General features: G+C 41.5%; 1 protein-coding gene across 1 annotated transcript; it reads right to left on the bottom strand.

Annotated features, from left to right (window-relative positions):
• Positions 1-6,894: 6,894 nt before the first annotated feature.
• ap1m1 (adaptor related protein complex 1 subunit mu 1) lies at positions 6,895-22,545 on the bottom strand. Its single transcript, XM_079348250.1, has 12 exons — positions 22,354-22,545; positions 20,759-20,915; positions 20,546-20,613; positions 20,282-20,412; positions 18,023-18,170; positions 17,743-17,869; positions 16,843-16,985; positions 15,692-15,763; positions 15,251-15,409; positions 14,940-15,065; positions 8,106-8,181; positions 6,895-7,677 (listed from the first exon to the last, which is right to left on the bottom strand). Exons 1-12 carry the CDS (start codon positions 22,393-22,395, stop codon positions 7,655-7,657), a joined length of 1,272 nt encoding a protein of 423 aa, XP_079204376.1. The 5' UTR covers positions 22,396-22,545; the 3' UTR covers positions 6,895-7,654.
• Between the last annotated feature and the right edge of the window lie 4,292 nt (positions 22,546-26,837).

The raw sequence follows: 26,837 nt of genomic DNA, 5'->3' as shown, positions 1-26,837 counted from the left end.
AGTTGTGTAATGAATCCTTGATATGGAGTAAAGTTAAAGACAGAAAACAAAATAAAGTCATGCCCCTTAATAATCACTTATGGGTCTACATACGGTGTCTGCAGAGACCCTGTAATCTACCTATACTTTAAATTTCTTAGCAGGAAGTGTCTGTGTCACCCCCAGCCAATGACAGAGCCCAGGTGAGTTTGGGAGTGGATACAATTCAATGATTGGATGCCATTAAAAATCCTGCGTACTCAGACGTTAAACATAATCATAGTGAGGTGAAATTCCATGCGAATGAAACTTGATCCAAATCGAGGTGACAACAAGATGACAAACGAGATGGGTGTTTTACAGCAACTTTATTTGGCCCGCCTCCGCTCCACCTCTTTGCCTGTGTATGGATTAGCCAGAAGTTTGTTGGAGTCAGCGTTCCCAATAAAGCCACTTGCCATCATTGGGCTTCATAAGGCGGCCTCTTTAGTTGCATGTCAAATTTTAGTTGTGACACATTAAGCAACAAGGAAGTGTCGCTACTGATGCTGATGAAGCTCTGCGATGAGTGAAATTGGCTGTTTTCTCCATCCTGCTGCGCGAAAACAAAAGTTAAAGATCTTCAAATCCACACCTGTTAGTTGCCTCGTATTTTTTCTCTGCCGTGTTTGTAAGCACAGCTGTACCAATTTCCCTGTTGACGGTTTCGACCATGAGCTCCTAAACTGTCGTGTTTAGAGCAAGAGCGAGCTGCACACTCACTTTCTCCTGCCCAATCTGTCAGTGCGGATCAGGTTTCTGGCCTATTCAGTGACTTAGAGTCACTTCTGACTGTTCCCTTTGAAGTCAATAATGTTTTACAAGGTTTGATAGTCTTGGAGAGTTTGTTGTGGCGCGGGACAGACTGTACTTTGTGAGTGTGTTTACTTTGCTGCTGTCTATCCAGAGCTCTTTTTTTCAAAGACCAGACCTATTCTAAATGAGACACAATGAAGAATCCAAAAACCAGTCAACCTCAGTAAGCAAGGCTGTCCTCAAACCGTGAGCTCATTGGTCGTACTGTAATTACCAGTACTCTTTGAAATCATCCATTGTCACATGTGAATTGAAGTGGATTTGCTGTAAGGGGACAATGAAGCCCCGCTGCAAAACGTCTAGCGAGTGACACTGATGTCAAACACATGTTTCCCCCCACAGCCCAACAGAAATAGACAAGCCTATTTAGAGGTCTGGTTTGCATGCAGGCTCCAAGGACTGATGTTTGCAATCTGGGAGCCACAGTGGGTTTTTACATGATCAGTAATTCAAAAAGTGGTCGGCCAAAGAATTCCTCTTGTGCCTCTTTGTTTTGCTGTTGCCATGCACTTGTGCTAAAATATCATTTGGTGCTACGGGCCGGCATTAAGACAGCAGAAAGTATGTCGGCCGCAGTCCAATAGGCCTATCAAATGTCCAGAGGAGCTGCAGAGGGGAAAACAAATATTTTCAGTAGCAGGGAGAGAAACCAAAAGGCGCTCTGGTGGACAATCAAAGTGAATTAGGGGGTTTCTCATGTGCGCGTCAATGTTTATTACAGCTGTAACTGTCCAGATAATATCCAGATGTAGGTTTTATAGATTTGTAGCTTGTTAAAAGAGCCATTTGAAATACAGGGAGAAGAGGTTTGACTTCTGCGGTGCTGCTGAGAATCTGGAGTTGTCGTTATTCAGGGTGCAAGGTGTATTTTGCGCTCGCCGTGCACTTGTTTTTCTTGTTATTTCTAAATAGGAAACGTGAACAAAAAGATACCAAAAAAAGCTCCTTAAAGCCTTTGAATTGACTTCTAACAGCCAGGTGTCCTGTGCCGTCTCATAGAAGACCGAGGAGGATTTACCCTCTTTTGTGGCTCAACAAAGGACTTCTCAATTTGCGGGCTGCTTCAAGCAACTCTGTTCAGCGAGAGGAGTAAAATACCATCTTTGTTATCAAACATTCAGAGATTTCCTCTCCTGTATGTGTAATGAAAAGGAAGACATCTTTTTTTTTTTTTTTTTTTTCGCACAACACAACTTCCCTCGAACACAAACCGGACACATCTCTGTGTGTTCAGGGGGGGTTGTTTACTCTTGAAGACCAAGGGCGATCACAGGCAGTTGTCAAAGGAAAACATTATTCAAACTGCCCTGTAGATTTTGCCTCAGGATGTGGAGAACCGTCATTTTAGATATGTCATTTTCACATAATCCCTCTGCAGCGTCGGGGCATGTCGTGGCACTGCAGCTCCACAGCATCGAGGAAACGCAGATGTGTAAATATAGAGCGCTAAAGAACTACCGGAGGCTTTGACTTTCAGTTTGGATAAGTGTGAAAAGAAGAGACGTTAAGTAACTGACAAAACAAACAGACAGGGCGCAGTGAGTGCCTTTTTTTCTGTGTTTTAGATACTACGGCTGTAACCAGGGTAGTTTTCCAGGACTATGTGTGGCAGAAGTCTGAAACTTGAGCTGACATTATACTCTATAATAAAATATGTTAGTATCAGTGAACTGACTGTGACTGTCTGAACACTTTTACATCATCTGTGAGTGATTCATGAGATAAACAGAGTTGATGAATGATGAAAGATGTTTTGGCTAGTTTGTCACATTTTCCCTTTTTAACAGTTTCACAAATCTAAAGACGTTTTCGCAGTGATAATAAACCGTGGACAAGAATATTGTTAACTTCTTGAAACCACAGCATCTGTGGAACTCTGGTTTCTTTTGCCACAGGAAGCCGTGTGCCAATCTTTCCCTCGACTGTCCTTTCTTCTGTCTGACCTCTATTTGGCCTGGCGTTCGGTGCCTCATACCAGACGTTTGGATCTCAGCGTCCGTCTCTCTTTTTTCTGTCCACTGTGAGCCTTTCCTCTCTCTCTCTCTCTCTTTCTGCGTCTGCTCTTTTTTTTTTTTTCCAGCCGTGTGAATGTTTTGCCTCTCGTGTGTTTGAGAGGAGCTCATGTGGCGACATCTGATGTTTCTTCTGTTTGCATTTTTTGTTGTTTGTAACGTTTGAAATATTTGACTCTGTCATTCAGATTATCCATACTGTGATCATTTTACAGTGTTTGGTCTATTCAGCACATTAGCTGTGAGTGTCAACCCATCGCTCCTCTGTATTGCTCTTCTGAAGCTTTCTTCCCTTTTCTTTTCTCTTTCCAAATTATTGGTCTGAGGATGTCGTATGCTTGTGAGGCCTCTTGAGGGAAACATTTGATTTTGGGCTGTACAAATAAGAAATCGACCAAACTTAAAGATCTCGTGTTTTTGGACTATTGTTCAGAGAAGCAGCAGTTTGGATTCCTTTATATTACACTCATAGACATTTTGAGCTACATATTTTACAACTATTTACATACCTCATCAAGACTATGATCATTTTGCTATCAATGATTGTAATGATGAGTATGTATACATATTACATAATTAAATTAAGAAATTCAAGTGCGCTGAAAAAGAAAATCCGTCATCTGTCGCCTGTAAAAACTTTAACCAATGTCTGCCACAAGGTACCAATCTGATGAACCAATCACACGTCTCCGTCTCCCTGCTCTTCTCTTCCTCCTTAAGTGCACAAGCCCACACTCAAAGTGTGAGCTGAGCTCTTTAAAGTTGAATAAGATATGTTTGAACTGTGTCTTAAATCATCTGCTGACCCTGCTTTTTTTTTTCTGTCTTTGTGCCTCTTGTGGGGTCTGAGCCACAGGTTGGGATCTGTTGCTCTGTAATAATAGGATGTGTGTATATTGTGAAATAGGCCTTGATAGTATGGTTGTACGTGCTCTACAGTCCTTTTGCTGATCTTCCAGACTTTGGACTCTGCTGCTGATGAGCCAGTTTCCAAGGCAAACCCACCAAAACACTCGTTACGTGCGATCTCTTAATGGGAAGCAAAAATAGCAACTGTGCCAAATGTTGTGAACTTTCACCCTTAAGACATGACGAGTAACAAGCTCTGATGAGGCTGTATAACCCACCGGCACGTAGTACAGTCAGAAGTCTCTGTGCACTATCTGTCAGCGACGTGTGGGCTGGAGACACTGAGATTACAGCAGCGTCTCAAGGCCAGCACGGTTGAGCACTCGGCTATAAGCTCTTTAAAACCAATATTGTTCTAAAGTCTACACAGGAGGATGGAAATTTCCCTGCACTTGAGGAATACCCTGCTGTAAATCCAGCCGGGACCACACACTGAGCTGCTGCTGCTGCAACAACTGTTTCAGGTTTTTGGTGTGTGTGTGTGTGTATGTAGGTGTGAGTGTGTGTGTGTGTGTGTGTGTGTGTGTGAGAGGAAGTCCCTCACATTCCGCGGCTTCACCTATAGTAAAACACCTTTTTCTCCGGTTACTGCCTCAAAGTGACTCATCAGCTTTCTGCATTTCACAACCGAGTCTTCTCACACGACGATTGTCGGGGCACTCTGCATGCCTGAGAGGGGAACGACCTGCTTTGACGTCACGCAAAGATCAGAGTCCTGGAGCGACACGCGAGGATATCCCTGTTGCTAGGCACCGGGGTTCCGTGTGCAGGTAAACACGGGGTTCCTGATTGTGGCACACCTGTGTTTGACACTGCCACGCTGTCACCTGTTGCTTCATCGTACTGTTGAGTAACCATAGTTATTTTCCATTGACAATATCTACACTAAGGTATCCGCTGTAAAATCTGTGTTGGCATGGAAACCAAATAACTCCTCGAGGGAACATAACAAGTTATCTTTTCCTCTAACCTGTTGGCCTAGTTATTGCATGAGAAAGTTTATTTGTGAGCATCACGTGAACGCTTCAATTATGCAATTAATTAAGCATGTTATTACTGCATTTACCACAGGTTACATTTACATCTTTGAAGTTGCTCTGACGTATTTTTGTAACACAAACGGGCGTCATGTTCCTTGACTTGACATGTTATGATAACCCGGTGGTAAATATACGATAAAAGAGTGTATGTTTATGGCAAATATTTGTGAACATAAGAGAGGATACGAGCGTCTGTAAGCAGTCGTGCGACTTCAGCTGCACGGCAGGGCTCCTCTCAGACGCCGCAGAGGTCTGATGTTTGCTTCATGAATGCAACCTTCTCATCACAGGCCAAATATTCACCAGCTCTGCCAGCTTTCGCAGAGAGGGAGAGCGCACGTCTACACACGACCGAGGAGCAGCGGGGGATTTTATACCTTTATGTTATAAATGATGGTGGTGGTAGTAATAGCCGTACACATTTCTGAATGGATAGACAAATCTGTTACAAATGTCTGTGGTGCAGGAGAGGATCCAGAGCCTTGGTGTGTCCAGAGTCCTGCACACACCAAGCTGCTCAAGAGTTTGTGTAATGAATCCGGTCTGACAAGGTGTCAGCACCACTTTAACACAAGACAGTAGAATTCTCCTCACGTCACATAAACGTGAATACACACCCAGCATTCAAAAAATACATTCGACTAATTACATTTAACAGTATACTACTAACCCTCCACCTCCAGTGTGATGTGATTACTATCACTGTTGTTTGGCCTCTCTCAGTAACCTCCTGTGTGCTGATAGGCCTCTCCTCAGAGATGGACACACCCTGAAGCTGCTTTTATTCACCTAAAAAAGACTAAAAAATTAAATATATGCCAAATGTATGACGAGAAAAAAACTCAAGCCTAATACTTAGCCAGCTTTGATGCCTTACTGTCACCTTATTGTACACTATTATTTTGTGATCACTTATTGAAAACACTTTCTCTCTTCATGCAGCAGTGTCTCTTTTACAGTTGTGTGTATTATTGCTGTACTTTTCTTTTAGAGAAGAAACAGTTGGGGGTTTTTTTTCTGTATTATTTCTGTGATGCAACACGAGCTAGTGCTATGATTTATAAAGAAATGGCTGATTAAATTAAGGCTTTTCACTTCTTTCAAGAGTATCTTGGATTTTAACACTTTGATGAGCGTCAGGTGGATCAATGAGCCAAGTTCAATAAAAACCAAAAGTCACAGAGATCAACTGATAATTCTTTATCTACATATCTCTGTTTGTGTCAAATACACACAATTTATCTGACTTAATATTTCAGTCACTGTCTCAAATATGGGAGAAAAGGCCTTTTCATGTCATGCATTTTTTTCTATTAACAAATCTTCTCGTGTTGCAGTGAAACGTTTCAGCTTTGGATTAAACGGTATGTTTTGAAAACAGGCCGGTTATTCTGCGGCTGATTCTTTAGTGAATACTGAAGCATTTCACTGAACTGAAAAATCTTCTGCTCCTCGACCAGATGCATCTGCTAAATAAGAGTGTCAAACGCAGAGGTTTGAAAGAATATTCCTGCAACACTCATTATTGAATCAAGTCGACCCTGTGCTGGTTTTTAAGGACAGACGTGGCTTTTTTTAAGTTATGGCGACATGGACTGACCCTTCAGCACCTGCTTTGAGTGACTCATGAATTCAGAATATCACAGTCCCCTTACAGGACTAACTTCAGGAATGACCTCATGCGGGACCTCTGCAGTCTGGCTTGGCACGAACAATAGCAGGTCTGTGCGCTGCGTCCATCCGACATTTCTCTCGAGCATGTCTGCGACCGCTGACCACAGCTTGAGTCACATCCTTCCCCGCTCTCCTGCATGTTTACGGAGCGCTGGCGCTCTGGTGCCTATGATATCACGCGCCCTGGGTATTAAGAGGCGCACTGTTTGAACAGACCTCCAGCACGGCGTGGAAAGAACCATCCAGGGTTTGCTACAACCACAAACATGATACTAGAACCCCCCTCCCCTCCTTTTTGAGTTTTCCCCCTGCGTTCAGCATTCCTCACTGGTTTGCGGTACAGGTGCCTCTGGGTGACACTATGTCAGTTTAGTGTGATGACTGCTGTGACATCACACACAAAATGACGCAGGGAGACGATGGAAAACTTTTCTCTAAATAGACATTTAATGATTTAAAACAGCGTGGTTACATAGAGGGGAAAGGGGAAACAGGTGTCGGGGTGGAAAACAGGGATTCATAACTGTTTGTTTTTCTTTGTTTTACTGAGTAACTTCAATGAGCACACTTCATGTGTTTTTATGCAAAGCGTAAACGTCCGAGGAGTCACACCGACGAATAGAAAGCACAGGAGCCGTGCAGGCAGGCATCACTCTGGCATGTATCAATGGCATCACATGGAGGTAACGGTACAAAAACAAGTGAGCGCTTCAATTTACAACATAACACTGAGTCGACGTTCATTGACATGTAACAAATATATACAGATAATCAACAAAGAGGAATTGTGGTAGAACAAAGCAGCTTCATCTGCGAGAGTGACCGGAGCGCGTTTGAATCCTGTGTGGAGGTGATTACAGAAACAAATGTAACATACTCTTTCCAACTATTTGACCTGCGGTGATAGGATGCTTCTCTTGGGTTAGATGTAAACTTTACTCTTGCTGTATTGGCCTCGCTCACATTCGTATGATACAGTTAATTATTTTTTTTACTTAATTTTTAAACCTTTCTACGCGAAGGCTCCATCTAATATTTGCATTGATCTGAAATGAATATACCTTCAACTCAAACGAACCGAAAAACAAAGTCGATACCGACAGTTGCTCTCATGACTGACACCTGCCATTTGATATCACATTAGCGGCTCGACTCCGCCCCCTCTGATTTCCACCTGCCTGCTGCCTACTGGGTCCGGAGCTGGTAATCTGTGGAGGAAATGAACAAGACTTAATCAAATGTACGACAGAAAAAGAGGAGGAACTGAAGAGAAATCAAGTGGAGGCAGCTGATGCTTTCCACCCAGAGTGAGTGAAACATAAAGGAAATGAGATGAGGATGTTTAGCAATTAGTGGCAACATTAGCAAAAAGACCAACATGTGCAACCTTGGTAATGTCAGCGTGAAGACTGAGGAAGGTCGGGAACATTTTTTTTTTTTTAAACTTAAAGTTCACTTTCTCACATTTCGCAGGACGTTGCCACATTGCCTCATGTTCTACAGTGTATCCCCTTTTTCATAGAACTGCATCATTTCAAAGTTGGTTCCCACCACATTGCATTGTATTGCCCAACTGTTGCCTAATAAGTGCACATATGGGCACTCTGTACAAGGATCACTGAACTATATGACCTACCTCCGTTCTGGGTGATGTAGCGCACCCACGGCAGGGCCTGATAGCCACTCTTCTCGATGATCTTCAGGTAACGCACCTGCAGAGGGAAACAAAGGAGAATGAGCCAAATGAACATGAGCAATTCAAGAGAGAAGGAAAAGCTTCAAACAGCTCCTCCGAGGATGAATTCTGTGATAGAATCAATGTCAGCTTGGCAAACAATTAAAATCAAAGTCTTTCTTTCAATAATGACATCGAGTGTAAATGCAGCAGCTCGTCCCTCTCTCTCTCTCTCTCTCTCTCTCTCTCTTTATGGTGGCGTTTGTTTATCTTTTAGTCTTTTTCTTTTTTTAAAAGATACTGCAACTAAAATATCAACCAATCCTGGAGAGGCTGGCGAGGAATCTTTCACTCAGTGTGGAAGTGCCTCTAATCACGCACCTCTTCATAGCGCTAATGTTCTGCCCGGAGTATTTTACCAGAGATTTAATAGTGAATCTGTAGTTTGAGCGCACCGTGTATCAGTGTGATAAACGGACTGTCACCACTAAGGCTGTAACGCTGGCCCCTCCGGAGCTACCTTTAAAGCCTCCAGGTGTGAAGTGTTTCAGAGGCCGAAGATACAATATCAGTGAAGTGCTGTGCAAGCTGCAAGTAGTAGTGAGAGTGAGAGTGGTGCTGCCGATGAGGAAGTAGTAGTACGAGTCACTCTCAGAAGAGGGAAGCAGATAGAAAAACAGCTTTCAAGGGACAAGCTGAGTGAATTTACATAACTGTAACATATCGTTCTCTTAAAGTTCTCTGAAGAGGGGGGTGAAAAAAAAATGCAGCATTAGCATTATCAGGATACAACTTTCACAAGCTATTGTGCAAAATTTCACCACAACAGTGTTAGCACACAGCTCAATTACGAGAAGTCAATCTAAAAATAAACCCTGCCAGCTTGACCATCACTGACGGCGATTGCACAGCGACAAGTGGAGAGCAAAAAAACAAGGTGCAAACATGGTCGGTGTTTTCATCGCTCCATGTTATTCAGATCAACTGGTTGGAATGAAAAGTTTGTTTATTTTTTATTTCTTTGAACAAAGATCTGAGGATGCCCTTCTTTGTGTCGTCTCTCTTTATCTTGTGGTGGCATTAAGTATGCGCTGTAAAACATAATTACACACATCTCCTCCATGCTCCGCGTTTATGCAGAAAAAAACGTTCACACAAAACTCTCTGTGAATAAAAAAAATAAAAATGGAACCGCTCTCTCACGATTAGGAGTGATTGCAGCGCGGCCATTTTAGGGCTGACACGACCCCTCTCTGGGAAATGTCGCCGGTTCTCAGCTGAAAAGCAGGACAGACTGGGCAGGAATTTGCGGGTCGGGAGATGGCGGCCCTCTGGTGAGGCCGCCTTGTTATTACCTTCTACTACACGGCGAGGTCGGAGAGAGAGAGAGAGAGAGAGAGAGAGAGAGAGAGAGAGAGGGAGCTCCGTGGCCACCAGACACATGACGACAAACACACAAACACAGGATCAGCGAGTTTGCCTGCGCAGCACTTCTCCCCGAAGCCGGCAGCCAAAACATGCAGCCAGGCCTGACCGTCGGCTACACCGTCAGCAAAACGCCACCAGAAGCCATCCTCCGCAAAATATCATTATGGCTTGTAAGAAGAGAAGGGGTAGGCTGGATGTTTGTCGTATGGTGTTTGGTAAGTACAGACTACATGTGTGGTCTGGATTTATCAGGCTTTTGCTCCAAGCCGGGGCCCCGTAAGCATCTGCCAGCTTGTTTGGGTTCCTTCGACTTCACCTAAAGACAGGAGATGTGAAAGTATAACAACACCTCTGCTCTTACTGCCGCACGGCCAAAGTGTGGGCTTCCTTCGCTTCGAGTCAAATTTACAAGGTGCAGTGACGTGCATTACACACACTCGACATGTGCTATCCCCTGCACTTAGTGGTGGAGTAAAGAGGAACTTTCTCATGCTTTGATATTTACATGCGTCTAATTAAACTTCACACGGCCTCTTCTCACACGTCGAGGAGCGCTGCTGCACGCTGCAGCAGAGCCTGAGAGCCAGTCTGCTGCCCTGTAATAAGGGGAGAAGGTTACAGGCCTGACACAAGCGCTCGATGGGAATATTGCTCCTATTAAGTCGGCTCTGAGATGGTGGGACTGAAAACACGGAGCGTTTAGAGCTGTGACATGGAGAGAAGGTTCAGCGGACACCTAAGAGCCCTTTTGTTTACAGAAGAGACCAACATATGGATTTGAAATGAATCACAGCTGTGACTCACTCGTGTGAGACAGCTGCTGGTGCCAAATATTGAAATTTTAATTGAAAAAATAAATACGGTGCTCTTTACAGATTTCTATGCCAAATTCTCTCACCGCCTTGTCTCTTTGTGACCGGCGCTCACGATGTGAATGAAGGAAACGAGAACAGGAGTTAACTGGCCAAAGTAGAAGTTGACAGAGATAAAATAAATCGGAAAAAAAAAAGGAAAAAAATGTGGGATAATGTTGGAGAGCGGTAACAAGATGTATCATGACAGTATGGTCCTGAAACCAGTAAGTGTAGTGTAGTGAGATATTATTTTAATCATGAGTCGAGTTGTATGAACATTTGATCCGAAATGGAAAAAAAAAAAAAAAAAATCATCTGAAGAAGAATCACTCTCACATCTTTAGGCAACAAAGCCAAATGTTTTTTTTTTTTTCTCTCTCTCTTAACGTTGAGGCTGGAAACAATAGTTGAGTCACAGATATAAATGCTATGCTAAGAGCTCCACTTTAAACTTGAATTTCCCTCGGGATCAATAAAGTATCTATCTATCTATCTATCTATCTATCTAAGTCGAGCATACGTTGAGAAATATGAAAGTCCCCCAGGAGCTCTGTGGGTTTCACATTCAGAGCTCTTTAGGTGGCTTCCTCCTCGACACTTCATCGAAAGACATTCAACGGTATAAAGAAACCTTTCTGACATTTGGGCTCTCTCGTTGGTTTCTGCATATTTCTTTTATTTATTTTCCTTTGAACGGTCTGCTTAACTCAAACAATATATAACAATATATCCATACAGACGAGTTCACAAACAGTGATGAGGACTGAAGATTTCTGAACTCATCAACTACTTTGTCCATGGATCAAAGGATGATAATCTTCTAAAACAAAGTATGATGAGTGAGAATGAATCGTTTTCTGATTGAATCTGTTGTCTGGATTATTAAACTGCTCGACATACTTTATCACGTCTGTTATTTCTTATGTGACTATTGTTTCCAAATCTTTTGTAAAACGTCCTGTGACTTCTTTTCTCAGGTCGTCTGTCCTCTGAGCGGTTCTCTAAAAGTTTGATTTGTGTAGTTTCTTCCTGCCTCAGGACTACAGATGACATTAGTGTGCATACTTACATGGATGCTTTTGGCTGTTATGTGGATTCATGAGCACCGTCCTAATTCAAGAAATACATAAACTAAATTAACATGTGACATGATCCTGGCATTATATAGATTGTACAGCGACGACAGGCCAACAGTAGTGATCATCCAAAAAGCACAATGCTGTCTGTAGATATTAATCAGCTGATCACTGATGAGTCTCGATCAAAGTGAAGAGGATCCATCTACACAACAGACGACACAGTCTGACATAGCTCTAAAAGGATTCAAGTATTAGATTGAAAATGAGCGTATGATGATTTCATTTTTATGTTCATGTGAATGTTTCATCTTAAAATTGTTGTTAAAAAAAAGATGTGTTACAACATAGATTAAGTGCATCTCTGTGTTCTTTTTATTGTTTACAAAATCTCTATTTGATAAGAAAACGTAAAAGAAGTCAGTTGAGTAACCAGTGAAGTGTTTACAGTAACACATGTTGTAAGTGTGAAGAGGAACTAGTGAAGAAAAAAAAACACACGAGTCACTTCAGTGTCTTTGACCTTAAACACACCGGACACTTATTTCTGCGTATGAAATTCAATCTCTCTGTAAAACAATAGAGAATCAAGGTGCAGGCCTCTCCTCTTGGATAATGCAGAGTGACTCCACACCTGCCTCTGTCGCTGCACTGCCACTCTGTGCACTCACTTTTATCCGAGCATCTGTTCATTTCAAAAAGGAAGGGAGGAACCAGATGATTTCACTCAGCTGTCAAATGACCTTTGAAAATGACAAGTATACTTTTATTGCCAAAAAACACCCCAATTAAAAGTATTATATTTTTCAATTAACGTTCAATTAACATCAGTGTGAGCTGCTGCCGTTTCCGAGTGGGCTGCGTAATGTCCATACAACTTAATGAGCTTCATAGGAAACGCTGGAAAAAAATAAAATAAAATGAGCAAAGAGCTCTTTTACTGACAGCTACACAGAAGTCAATCAAATGTGAGACTGAGAGAGGCCCTTGAAGAGAACAGAATAAAGTAGATCATCGAGGATACATGGTGGTCCACTACAAAAACATGATGCTGTTGTCCACGTTGTGCGTTTGCTTTTAGGAATTTACAATTACAAACAAAAGGAGAGATGCACCCGTCCACTTTTTTCACTTATGATCTGATTCAGATATTTTTCTTACTGGTATCATAACTAACAGTGTTGTTGTTTGGTCATATGTGTTAGGCTGCACTAGGCTGTCTTAGACCTGTGCTGGATTCACATATAGACAGGAAGCAGCAACAGCAGTGAGGTTTTTCAAATTACATCTTTTAAACTGAAGTGTAAGATTTTGAGTTTTGTTCATACAGAAGGAGCAGCTCCGTCTCGTCTGAACATCGTCATGTTGACGATTTGTGGACATTTCTTTAAGTTCAGTCTGAATGTCTTCAAAGTGACGTGGAGCTCCAACACTAGTCCCATATCAGATCTGCAAATGAACCTGATACCAATATATGATGGGATCGGTCACTTCTCTAAAAAAGCCTCCATAAAACAATCCTTGTGTCAGCACATTAGGCTGTTCATTTTGATAATAATTGACTTTAATACTACTAAGTAGAGCTGAAACGATTCCTTCAGTAATTCGAGTAATTCGATTACAAAAATTGTTCGAGGAATTTCCGCTACCTCGAGGCCTCGTTTAGTTCTTTTTTTTTTTTTTTTGCATCATCAAAACTATGCTGTGAGTATTAAAAACGCTTAATACAGCTGCAGCTACCTGCTCCTATCTCAGCTGCACGCCGAGTCTGACACACCAACAGACACTTCAGCGCTAACGCACACATACACACGCACACACGAGCGCGCCCCTTTTAACTTTTAGTCTGTCAACACATCCGCGATCTATACGACCGAGTCGGGAACACGTGATCCGATCAGACGGTCGGCTTTTCTCCGTTCACTCTCTCCATGTCTGCAGCTAACATAGCGATAGCAGCGTCCGCTCACAGTCTCTGTAGTCTCAGTCTGTGAGCGCGCTGAATGCACGCGCTGCAGGAGCAGAGATACACACGTCTAATAATCAACAGACTGATTATAGGAAGAGTCTAATGTTGGTAAAGCTAAATCAAGAGAGAACTTGTTTTGTGGAATGATACTTTATTGTTCTCTGATGGATTTTAGCTTTTAGTCTGTAATGTTACTAAGAAATGACTTTTCACAGCTATGATGTTGAAATCTGCAGGACGTGTTGGAGAGACAGCGCTTAGCTTCACAATGTGCCAGCTGAGAATCACGTGCGTTAATTCAAAGTGGAATAATGACGAGGTGAAAGCAGAGAGACTGAGTGACTGAGCTCTTCCTCTGTGATCAGTGAGCTGCCCTTCACTTCAAGTCGCTTTACTTCAACAAGTGTCTCTCTTGTAATTTGAGGTTTTGCTAAAGATGTGCCAACTTCCCTGAAAAGAGCACAGCAGTATGTATAACTTCTGGTTCCAACATGACTGGAGAATATTTCATTTTCAGAGTTTTAGACAAATAAGCACAATGTGGAGTAAGCTCCAGGTTGTGATTGTACCGGCTGAAAAACAAACTGCATTTCTCTCACACAGTAATAAGATCGGGGTCGATGACATATTTTTAAACCATGATTGTCAGGTTTCTTCACTGCAGGTCACGGGGAAGCTTCATCTTGTGTTGCTCTGGTGCTTCACACATAATCACAGGACAACTGTGATTACACAGGAGGTGCAGCACATCTGTGTAAATCTGCGGTCAGCCAGAGTTTTCATCCAAAACATGAAGGAAAACATTAACTTCTCTTAAAGCATCATGAGAATTACAATCAAAATCCGATAAATCTTCCGACATGTAACCAAGAACGACGTTTTCTATCGCTGTGATTAACACACAAAAAAAGGCAGAGGGTGACTCAAGTCTGCTTTGTTAAACACTGAACCACATATGGAGCCTCACAGCGCAGCAATACTGCCCCCTGTGGCCAAAAACAACACAGGCATGAATTGTTTGAATTCCTGCTCTGGAGAGAGTTTGTTTGAGACGCTGCTGCTGCTGCTGCTGCTGCTGCTGCGTGCCATAAATTCTAATTCAAGGATGACAGGGAAACAACAGAGAACCACAAGACATTTAGACTATGCATGCATGCATGAACACTGGACTGCAAACACGCAGAAAAAACTGGACCACTGCGCTTGTTTGTAACGTCTCCCAGGTGGTTTACCAAACAGGAACGATCCAGTCGGTCAGACCAACAGTTTCCTGTGATTAAATCGTATACTTGATCATTTTATCCCTTCTCTGGGAACTCATTTGAGCTCAGCTGACCTCTTCCTGTGTGCTGAGACATGCAGGTTAAATGTTAACCCTGACAGAGATTATGTGTGTGTGTGTGTGTGTGTGTGTGTGTGTGTGTGTGTGTGTGTGTGTGTGTGTGTGTGTGTGTGTGTTGAGACAGACCTGGATGCCGGAGGTGGTGAAATACGGAATCTCAAACTTGACACTGATCGGTGGCTTCCCCTCCTTGTCTTCAGCCTCGACACTCGGCAGACCGAAGTGGGCTCGCATCAGATACTCTTTCCCACCCTGTCAGAAGTCAAACACAACATTATGAACCTCAAGTTTCAAACCAAATCAAGTCAAGGATTTTATGAAAAACAACTCATGGACATGTAGAAACTCAGGTATGATACAAAAATCACCATAACTACTTAAAAACAGTCACTTTGTAATCCTCTGTGTGATACTCATGAGTCATAAGTTCTGCTCACAGGGAAGGACTTGATGGACCAGACGATCTCGCTGTTCTCAGGCACCCACTTCACGCTGCCCACTGTGGTCTTGAATTTGGGTGAATCAGCGTCCGTTGGCACAGGAATGTGGATCTCCACGTTGTTGGCTGTGGAACGCCTTTTAAACTGGCTCTTTGCCTGAGAGGAGAAACGAGCGGGTCAAGTTAAACAAGGTGTCCCGTCCTAAGCAGAGCGCTAACCGCAGGCTTATTAATAGCCGTGTGAAAACTAGAGATGAAGAAAAACAACCACGCTGTGTTGTGAAAACTATTACAGTGTGCTGAACTCTGCTGTGATGCTCCGTACTTTTTATTTTTATTTTCAGACATCACGGTGGAAGCAATCGTCCACAACTGTTTTTTTGTTTTTTTTTAAATGAAAGACTCAAGAAGTATTTAAAAAAGTGAAAAAGAGACGGACCTTGATCATGTACTCGATCCGACTGTGGGAGTGCTTCTCAATAACAGATTCAATCCAGATCAAGGGCTTCACCTGAGACACAAACAACACACACATTATTCAACCTACAGTACGTAACGTCAAACATGACGCAGACCCCATCTAGTGGACGGAAGATGTTACTACAAGAGCCAACAATCTGATCAGAGGAATTTAACACATTTGACCTTCTATATTGAACACTATCCAATGCTCTCTAGTTCACTACTACCTCCACATACTGAGACTTCAATAACTAGTGAAAGGTAGAATCATCACCTTTCTGACCGTCAGGAAGAACTGAAAATAATTTGCCTTGTTAAGTAGAATTTATGTTGCGAGTACAGAACTGAAGTAGCATGAAACAGAAAGTTGTCTTATAAGAAACAACAACCTGTAACGTCTAAAACCTGTGTGCATGTAGAGGTGTAATTAGATATGTGACGCACACTGAGCAGGACGCTCCCCTCTCTCTTTTTTTTTTAACAAACTGTAAGTCCTGCAGCGACACGAGGGCCTGTTCAAGAAGAGACCGTAACGCCTCGCCGTCGAAGTAAATATCATCGAGGTGAGCCGGCATCCAAGGAAGGAACAGAGAGAGTAACAACAGACGAAACAGCGTCTCTGAGCCGGCATGTCTGCTCATGTCTGTTTGTTTCCATGGCGGGCCTCTCGTGTTTCCATAGCAACATGACTTAATGTTAAAACATATAATGGTGCGCCAGTATTATACCGAGTAGTGACAGAGGTTTGTAAAGAAGCTGTGGTGAGGTCTCAGCTTCAAAAGAGCAACAAAAGGCGTGGGTTTAAATCAATTCTAAAGTTCTTCCTACTCCTATTTAGCACATCTGTTTTCATGAAATACTGAACGTTTTTGTATTTTCACGCTTTTCATTTTGTTTTGCATCTTTGATACGTTTGATTTTGATATGTCTGACATGAACTGTAATGTAACTGTTTTTTCATGCGTCGTCAACAAGCAAACACACAAATATCAATACATGCAGTAAGCTTATATGGGCGGTAAACTGCTCGCCGTTGGCAGGTTTTAATGTCACCTCGTTCCTCTTATGTGGAGTCAGCCACACCGGGTTATCAGACCTGGTTTAAGGAGTCGGAGGCGCTGTACTCACATGAGTGTTGAGGCGGTAGGACATGAGCTCAAACTCTCCATCGGGGGGAATGAAAGAAATGGTGCGATCGTTCTCAAAGCGAGACAGGCGGACACACTGGTGGAACTTCACATCTTCCAACTCGACTGATTTACTCTTACCCCCTGCGTGAAAATACAACACAAACCACATGCATACACATTTTTTTTTTTAAAAAAGGAGGAAAAACTAGAAGATTACTGTTGAATTAAGAGGAAGGTCTACCTGCACTTATAAATATTTCTTAGAGTTTTTAAAGTCAGGTTAAAGAAACGGATGGATACACAGTATGAAGGGTTTGAAATAAGTGTCTGACTCTGGCACACTTAGAAAGGTTAAAGCTCCTGTGAGGAGTTTTCATCTGGTTAGGAATCCAAATATGTGACCTATGTGATCAAGACTGATTCTTTCTATGGAGTAATTATTATTATTTTAACTCCTGCTGCAGAGAAGGTGACAGTAGATGTAAGTTAATGCACACTAAGAAACTCTTTCCCACAGTGAAGATTCACAGCAGGTGATCTGTGTGACTGTTTATTTAAAGCAGCAGGAGCTCTCTGTTTGAAAACACTCTTTAAAAGGTGTCCAGGACAAGATCAGCAAAAGGGCTAAGACGTACCGCTTTGTCAACAGGGCGACCAAAATCAGTGCAAAACAAAAGATTTAATAACTGCAGACGTTTCGTCACTACGTCATTTATGGCTTCTTTTATCTGCCTTCATTTTAGAGAGAGTGGATAAGGTTGAGAGAGAGAAAGAGAGTGGGGAAAGAAGCGACAGCTCAGATTTGAACCCGGGCCGCCCGCTCCCAAGGTCTACAGCCTCTGTGCATCAGGTACGGTCACTAACCGCTGGCTCCATTATATAACATGAGGGAACTCACGTCCGGTGTTCTCAAACAGAACTTTGTCGTTCAGGCCCAAACGCAACTCCGGCATTCCTGACAGAAAGACTCGCATCTTGATGGAGCCCACGATCTCACTCCGGAGGACATTCCCATTGGCACTGACCTGAAACACAGAGGGTGTTAACGCAACACTTACATTAGATAAATCAGCAAAAGCACCGAGCTTATTTTGTGACGCACACAGGGAGGAAGTTCCCGGACACTGTGACTGTCACTCCTTGAGCAACACAGCACTTCTAAAACGAGGAGTTCCTACCAGGAGGTTGACTGACTCAATGACGTCCAGGAAGACCTCGTTCTTCCTGTACTTGATGCCCTCTGACCTCCAGGAGACGGCGTTGGTGACTGTGGCGGGGGGTCTCGGGGCGCCGGTGTCCAGCTTGTGCCCCTCCTGGGTTATGTATCTGTGAGACAAAAAAAACACACGAAAAGAATGAGGAAAAACAGAGAGAGAAAGGAAGCCAGCTGTCTGTAGCGGTAAGTTCCCAGAAAGCATCAAAGGAGAAGAGAGAGACTTGTGGTTACGAGAGGGAGGACAGTGGGAGTTGTTGCTGAAGTCTGGGGGAAATCCAGAGTTAGCTTGTGACGTGTCAGTGTCAATCAGAGTGCTGTGAGTTGAAACGGTCACAATACAAATCTGTGTCAACCACAGTGCTCAGAGTTCAAACAGTCATCTGGTGCACTCGCACGTTCTCACTGGAAGATTTACAGGAATGACAAAGAACGGCTCATTTCATTACAACACTTCATCTCTGCTCAGGACAGGAACGCACCTCGTCCCTTTTTTTAAGTTTTCTTTTGGGACTTTTTATGACTTTATGTCGAGATAGGACAGAAGATAGAGTCAGCACTCGAGGAGGGAGGGAGAGAGAGAGAGAGAGAGAGAGAGAGAGAGAGAGAGAGAGAGAGAGAGAGAGAGAGAGAGAGAGAGAGAGAGAGAGAGAGAGAGAGAGAGAGAGAGAGAGAGAGAGAGAGAGAGAGAGAGAGAGAGAGAGAGAGAGAAGGGAATGACATGCAGGAAAAGAGACAGGTCGGATTCAAACCTTCTGTAGACGGACGCACACACTAAACACTACAGGAGCCCCACACATACTTTTTTTTTTAAATTGTAGTCTCATGTGTCTCCCTTCATTTTTTAGAAAGTGTTTGTTTTTTGTACAGTTGATATGTCTTAGTTGTTTATGTCTATTGTAACGTATGTAAAGAGCTATGTTGCTTATTTCTGTATTGATTTGTTCTTGTATTTTTATACTTTATATTTTGTACATTTTTACAAACATTGGGTCGTATACTCTTTACTGTTTTTCAAATGACAATAAACATCTGTTCTAATTCATTGTGATCTTTACTCTGATATTGAGGATTGTGACTTTCGATTACTTCGGTCTGTGAAATCACGAGGAAAGAGAAAAATCAGCACACTGAATGTCCTTTCCATTTTTTCGGACACATTTCAGCACTCGGCCTTTATGAAAGTTGACGTTTGTTTTTGCTGCTCTGAACCCAGGAAAAAAGGAAACTGAAAGGACATTCAGATGTTTCTCTTTAGTGTTGCTGTCGTCGTCTGCCTGGAACTGTGTGACCCTTTTTTGCTGTTTTTAAAATCAGGAGGAAACCAGGGAAACAAACAGTTTTAATGAGAATATAACTTGTGAAAGGTATCAGGTAGAATAACCAAACTGATGTTAAATAAAGAGAGGCTGATGATGATGATGATGATGAAGATCTTCAAAACAGAAAACCCTGCAGTGTTTTTTTTTGTTTGTTTGTTTTTTTCCTAAAGTGCTGCGCATATTTAAGTTAAATAAAAGGAGACGAATGACAGAGAACTGTGCAGGTGAACACAAAAACAAAAACAAAACAAAAACAATCACATGAGAACATTTCTTGAAAAGCTAATATTGTTTTGGGACTCATAAGAAAAAGAAATCACAACAAAATGAGTCAAAATACATAAATCTTGGGATGCCTGGAGGTTAGGTTGTGCCTCATGTACAAAGGTTTTCGTCCTTTTCTCAAATGATGACATTTGACCAAAACGACACTAAAATAATGGAAGTTTCAGAAACATGAAGTTATTCAGAGGCATCTCTGCAAAGAGTCTTAAAGTAGATGATTTTCCTGATCTGATCTTCTTCTGAACTAAAGTATTTATTTGACCAGAGATGAGTAAGAAAAGGTGAAATGGTCCGATTCAGTGACAACACGCTTCTTTGACTTGTGACAGTAAAGTATTTCACTCAGTGAGGTGAACTTATCAAGGACAGACTTTTACAGGCCACCAGGTGTCAGTGTGTCTCTTCAGTTTGAGCCCAGAGAGGTTAACATTGTTAACAAACACTCCTTAATCCTCTCTATATATACTGTATGGTATGATCGTTTTAAGACGAAGAGCGAGGGGTCTTTTTCTGCTGTCAATGTGGAAACTGGAAAATACTAATTATTAGTCATGGTTTTTTTTTTAATATTAGCTTAGGTAAAAATGAAAACAGGCTTCACATAGAAGGATACTTACTCTTGCAGGATCTTACTGTCTGTAGTCTGAGGATAGCCAAAGTCCATCAGTTCATCCATCAGCTCATAAATGATGACAAAGTTGTCTCTGATGCTCTCCTCCTCCAATTCTTTAAAATACTCTGAAAACACCTGAACAAGACAAACGCTGCTTTATAACCCAGCGTCACTATCATTGTGAATATTGAGTGCATGACTTCGTTAGCGTTACTTATTTTCTCATTCTGCTGCAGGAAAATACGCAGGAGACTGAAATCAAGCCTACCTGGACGATTTTGTACAAGAAAGAGAAGACCAGGGAGACACTGGCATTTTTCTTGGACGTCGCGACCACTGACAAGAAGTAAGTTAAGAACAGAAGCAACACCCGCTTTAAACTGAAACAGAATAAAATCAATTCATGAATCGAAAATATAATATCAAGAGTTGACATGTGGATTGGGGACAAATAAAAAGATAAATTAAAAAAAGAGGATACAGTAGAGGTTATTGTGTTTGATCCACATGAAGCGGACTCCTCCGTGGGCCAGGATGGGAGACAGCGTCCCCTCCTCCTCTTTGTCCATCAGAAGAGTCATGAAGTGCTCGATCTCCGACATGTCCACATCTCCCCGGTAGTTTCGACACACGAGGACCTGAAAGAACAACATTGTTACTACATCACAAAAGGACGGCAGTATTCCTGAGAAACAAGTGAACTTAAATGGTAATAAAATCACAAAGTAAGATGAATGTTGACGAGGGTTTTAAAGTTACTAATTCAGCTCAATAAATACACGTGGTCATACGATGATTTAATTTACCAGCCATTAAGAAATACGATTTGGCTGTGTCTCTTTACATTTTTTGTCTTTTTACGTGTATATGTTTATATGTTCACATATTCCCATATACAGAAGAACCAAAGACACACAATAAACAGAAATCATGCATCAATAAACACATGTGGAGCTTTAAGCAGAGAAACATGACGTGCATTCATGTCTAATGGTTCTTTGTCCTGGTGTTTAGCAGAGTTGCACTGTTGTTGAATTAAACGGTCGAGTTAAGGGAGACTGATACTCAGACTGCAGTAATGGTGCAAACTCACTGAACACACTTTGACTAAAGACAGAGCGAGTTGACATCATGACAGACAAGATGAGCACATCATAGCTGCTGAGAGCTTTAGGACTCAGCAGAGAACCAAAAAAAAACAGAAGGCAGCTCGTGTAGTATGATCTGTATAAGATAAGACAAACCTTTAATTCATGTCAATTCATGTGACTTTTACACTGTTATGTCTGCTAAATGCTGCTTCACGTCTGTTATAATTGTTTATGTTTAACCAGATGCTGTTTCTTGTTTTCACTTCTGATCTGTCTGCTTAATTACTGCCATGTTATTTGTTTTTGTGGCTTTTTTTTTTTTTTTTTTAGCAATGTTTGAATTTGTTTTGATTTTCCAGGAAGCCTTTAGTAAGATCTGACCAGGGACAGCAGATGAAAATGAGCCTTTTGACTAACTCTGGCATATTTACTTAAATGTTTTATTAATATGCATTGACCCTGTAAAATAAAATAATAAATAGATTTTGGGCTTTTAAGGATAATTATGGTAGGTACTTTCCTGCCGACACTTCCCATTGGGCGACCTGTGCTTTAGAAATGCATGTTTGGTAAGTGATTAACATTTCTAGCACAACAGCTAGGAGTCTTTAAAGTCTTTGCACCCTCGTCTCACAACAGCTAGGAGTCTTTAAAGTCTTTGCACCCTCGTCTCACAACAGCTAGGAGTCTTTAAAGTCTTTTCATCCTCGTCTCCTCACAGCTGTCCCACCTTTCATCTTCCTAATCGTTACGTGGCCTTATATATATTTTTCACTGAAACCCATCATAAGAAATCAGCCACATCGTTCAGGTGAAATGCAGAGGCTCTATTTGCAAGCTGACCCCTTCCCCTCAGCATATCAATGTGTGTTTTTATGTTATCTGACCTGCAGCAGATCATAATAATCTGACAGCTAAGAATGTGTTAGCCATGCTAACGTTAGCTTAGCACAGCAGCATCAGCTCCCTTTTTTTTTTTTCTTACCTTTCCTTTCAAATCCAAAACATACACCGCACTCGCTGACATCTCCGACTAATTTATCCGAGCTTAGTTCAGCTCGTTGTCAGCACCGTGTTGATTTTCTGTGATAATAACTAGTCAAAGGCTAACATTAAACAGCAGACATTCATTCATAATACTGAAAAGAGGAAATACACTCTTCCCTTTTTGTGACACCGTCCATAGAGCTCACGGACGCCTCCTGTTGGCCAGGAGGATGAAATGAAAGTATTTTTTATTATGTATTTCTCAAATGACTGATGGGATGTGGCAAATCCTTTTAAATATAATCAAACAAATACAAATGTACAGGATGAATAACTTCATGAGCGCCTTCGTGATACTGCATGATTATAGACAATATAACGTAATAAAAGTGCAATATATTTATCTGAATAGTAATCTCACACACAGCTTTTGTTTTTATATCTATTTGTAGCTGCACCTTATTTTGTAAATAATAAATTCCTCATTTAAATACATAATGCTTTTTATTCTGCACTTCAACGAGCCAATGCAACAACATTTCTTATCTGCACTGTAAAGCTCAAATTTGAATGACAATAATGCCTAAGGCTATAAACGCTGTTAACAGACTTCCTGTAAGAGCTGTAGTTTGGATTTGTTTTTGTAAAATCTAAAGTGCCATGTGATTTAATGTACTGAGGATAAAACATCTCTTTTTGTTATCAATTATCTATTTTGTACTTTACACACAAATGTAAAGACATTGTTTACAAGGAAAAGAAGAAAGAAAAAATCTTTTGATACACTGCTTAAAAACACACACAACATAGGTTTTAATGTTGTCAACAATCATAATCCTGTGCTGTATATTCTGTTTTCTTTGAATACTTTACTAACAACAAAAGATGACTTCTCTGTGCGTCGTAAACACAACTATTAAGAAAACCAGAGCTAAAGTTGTCATTAATCAGCAACATGAATTGTAGTGATTCTGTTTTTGAAAACATCATTTGTCACCTCAGGAGGAGGGAAACTATAGACCTAAAAAACAATAGTCCACTACCCTGGGACTTGTTAAATATTTAATGCCTGTGTCATTTCCTCTTTTTGTGTTAGGCTACTTAGGGCGTAGGTATTGTGCATGCCTGCTTTGTTGTCTTCATTACTATTTTAGCCTTTATATTGAATAAAACTTCTTAATAAGTAAGTGCTTTTCAGCATTTATTTCTATTTTGTTTGGACTTTTTGTTTTTCCTTTCAGTTAAAAAAAAACAGGATCCTAACAATGAGCAGTGAAATAGTCAGACAGGGGCAGGAACCACTCATCTGCACTTACAAAAAGAGGACAAAACTAAAGGGACAATACAAAGCCTCAAACACGTCACACTTCACTTTCTCATGTATTCAAGCCTCTGTGTACCTCAGGCCACAGGTACAGATCGCTCACCTTCAGGACTGAATGAGCCATGACAAACTTTGTGCCCACATCCATCAGACATTTAATATTTTTCATAACCTATTAACATGCCTTAAATATATCTCACAAGTTAACTTGAGTGGTTAATCATTTTTAACCCAAGTGTGTGTGTGTGTGTGTGTGTGTGTGTGTGTGTGTGTGTGTGTGTGTGTGTGTGTGTGTGCTGTGATTCATGTGAGCAGTGTTGGCACATTATTTTAGACAGTTTCAGTTAGTTATTGTTTTCTGGTGAAGCCTTTTGTTTTCATCAAAGTTTAATTTCCCAAAATGTTTTTTACATTTTAGTTTTTGTTATTTCCTGAACAATAATCTATGAAGATAAAGGAACATTTGATATAAAAAAAGGCAAAGAACAAGGCAAAACTACATCCAGTTTTTGAAGTATGCACTTTCATGACCTGACTATCCTCATTTTTACAATCTCAGTTCGCTGAATGATACACAATATAATCAGGTATTTACTTGGGTGTGAACTTACACAATTTACCTTGCAGAACCTTTGCCATAGTGGTGTTATTTGTGCCCTTATGTCTCTTAACCCCCATTAAAACAATAAACACATGCATTTAAAATGACTATAAATGTGCTTGCCCACATAAGTGAGAGCCACTGGTGTAACTGGTAAGCCAGCTTTGTCAACTTTTTGTGTCTGCCTTGTACAGTGAGTCTCTTACCATTCAACTCTCATTATGCTTTTTCATTGTTATTGTGCAAAAATGTGTGACTAATTTGAACTCATTCAAACTCATTCTTTTCTTTCAGCTGCACTTAATTAGTGCAAATCTTTATTGTCTTAAGTTCTGATGGGGCCTCCTTCCTAAGCCAATACTGAAACTTAACAAAACTTCATCATCTCACTGAGAATATCATCTGTGGTGTTAGTCTTAAACAGACTTGACATGCCATCATCAGAGGTGAAAAGACCGCTGAAACATGAGACAAAGTAACGCAGCCTCATGCAGCTATATTCTGCTTATTAATATGTCAGTGTAGGACAGTACACAAAGCCGCTTGAGCAATTACTGAGGTAGTGCAGGCTTAACAGTGAAATAACATGGGTTTAAGGGCTCGCTCTATAACACAAACTCAAACAGCTGCGACTTTTCACAGCTGTGTGTGTACAGAGATGTGGAATGATGACGGTGAGTGAAGAAGCACAACAGATCATTTGAGGGGAGGACGTTTTGGAGAAACCCAGTTTTTAAATTCAGAACAAAAATGGTCAGCAGTGACATTAATAAAGACGTGTTTCAAGAGTGAAAACAGACAAGCATCTTTTTTCTTCCCCCTACTCAGATCAGTATCTGCATTTGGAAAGCCTTTCAGCGCCGAGCTTTTGCAAGACAACTGTGCCTCGTCTAAGTGACACATCTAAGATCCTCTTGGCCTGTAAGATGGAGTCTAGACATTGTCAGAAGTCACAGATACACATGGACTGAGTTACAGGGCCAAATATAACAGATTGCTACTTCCCTCAGCTACTTCCATGTACTATATACTGTACAGTGTGTTTGTGTGTGTGTGTGTGTGTGTGTGTGTGTTTGGTGACTCTTGGGAAGCAGTGGATGTGATTGCGCAGTTAATAAACATGTTTGTGCAGAAGCCTCAGAGCTGAACAGGCCTGGTGACGTATGTAATGGTGTTACTGAATGGGCTTGTTAGTGTAGACTATGAGTCAGTGCGTCACACAGGTGTTACGCACTCTTTCGTGCAGGTGTTGCCACAGCAAACTGTTGTCATATGCGACTTTCAATTTTCTCTCTTTCTTCTGATTCATGGAGAGAAATAAATCCATTCACTGCTTGTCAAATTCTTACAGCTGATCACAAAGTGGAAGCGTCGAAGACCAAACTGTAGCATCAGTGCCCACATGGAGTTTGCATGACATCAGGCACTAAAGGCTACTGAAAGTGTTCTAGTCTCTCCTCTTCAAGCGTTCATACACTCTAATCTGTTCCACCATTCCCATGGCTTTGTGATTTATACTTAGCAGGACTTTGACTCTACTCCCAAGGCGATCCTGTGGCTTTTGGGGGAGTTTTTTACCATACAAGGAGCAGAGGAGTTTAGCTGGGTTTCCTGTGGGAGGTTTCTGATTTCTCTCACTCCGCATCTGATTCACTCTGCCTCTATTTCTCTCTCTCTCTTTCTCCCTCACTCCTCTTCCTCCTTTTCCCTCCTCTGCTCCTCTTCTGGTTCGTCGCCAGGCTTCTTTACTTCTAACCGTGCAGCCTAAACAAGTCAAAGAATTCTAATATTAAAGGAAAACCTCACCGAAACATTTCCAAAAACAATATTCGTACGCTAAATTGTCACAATAGTATCTGAGCTATGTGTTATCATAACATTGCACACAAGGAGCGTCCTGACAGACCAAATAAGGCGCACAGTCCCAGCTCTTTATCATTACAGGACGTGATGTAAGCTTGTTCAAGCTATCAAACTGCCACCACTTCTCACAAACTCAGGCCAAAAAAGGGCTGCGGCTCCCCTCCCCTTCTAAACAGTTGTATTAGTCCACTTACAGAAATATTGGTCTCTTTAAGACACGAGTACAAATGTGTGGATCCCATTTCCTCAGACTTTTGCAAAGCTAACGTAACGTTTTAAACACATTTACTGTGATCACTTAGTTTCTCTTGTGCTGCACACATTTTACAATTCACATTAGAAGTAAACCCAATCATTCCCAAAGTACCATTTAAACAATAAAAAACTTGTCTCTTGCCCCTCATGTGTGTGCAGTATCAAGCAGTGCGCTAACCTGCTTTATTGTTTTTATCTTCTTTTTTTTTTTTAAGTTTTCCCTTGTTCCAACTGTGCTGGTAAATACACCCATCCAAGTGGAGTTTTAGGGTATTTGTGTCACCTGAACTTGTGACTTTCTATTGAGGAAAAGTAGAAGAAAACTTAAGACCAAATTTTGGGAGCCGATAGCCAAGCAGTTATTCCGCTCAGCCCACGAACAGCGGCTATCGTCCTCATCGAAGCGGGCGAGCGTTGGAATCTGACTTTTTGCTGCATG

The sequence above is a fragment of the Symphodus melops genome (assembly GCF_947650265.1).
Source record: "Symphodus melops genome assembly, chromosome: 7".
Classification (NCBI taxonomy): Eukaryota; Metazoa; Chordata; class Actinopteri; order Labriformes; family Labridae; genus Symphodus; species Symphodus melops.
Note: the sequence above shows the minus strand (reverse complement) of the source record. Positions and strands in the feature narration are given on the sequence as shown.

Excerpts from the sequence above, each read along its gene's own strand:
- ap1m1 (XM_079348250.1), bottom strand. The coding sequence starts at position 22,395 with ATGTCAGCGAGTGCGGTGTATGTTTTGGATTTGAAAGGAAAG. Across the intron at positions 20,413-20,545 it reads TCTTGTACAAAATCGTCCAG|GTGTTTTCAGAGTATTTTAA; the intron begins GTAGGCTTGATT and ends TGTCTTGTTCAG. Across the intron at positions 7,678-8,105 it reads CTACATCACCCAGAACGGAG|ATTACCAGCTCCGGACCCAG; the intron begins GTAGGTCATATA and ends TTTCCTCCACAG.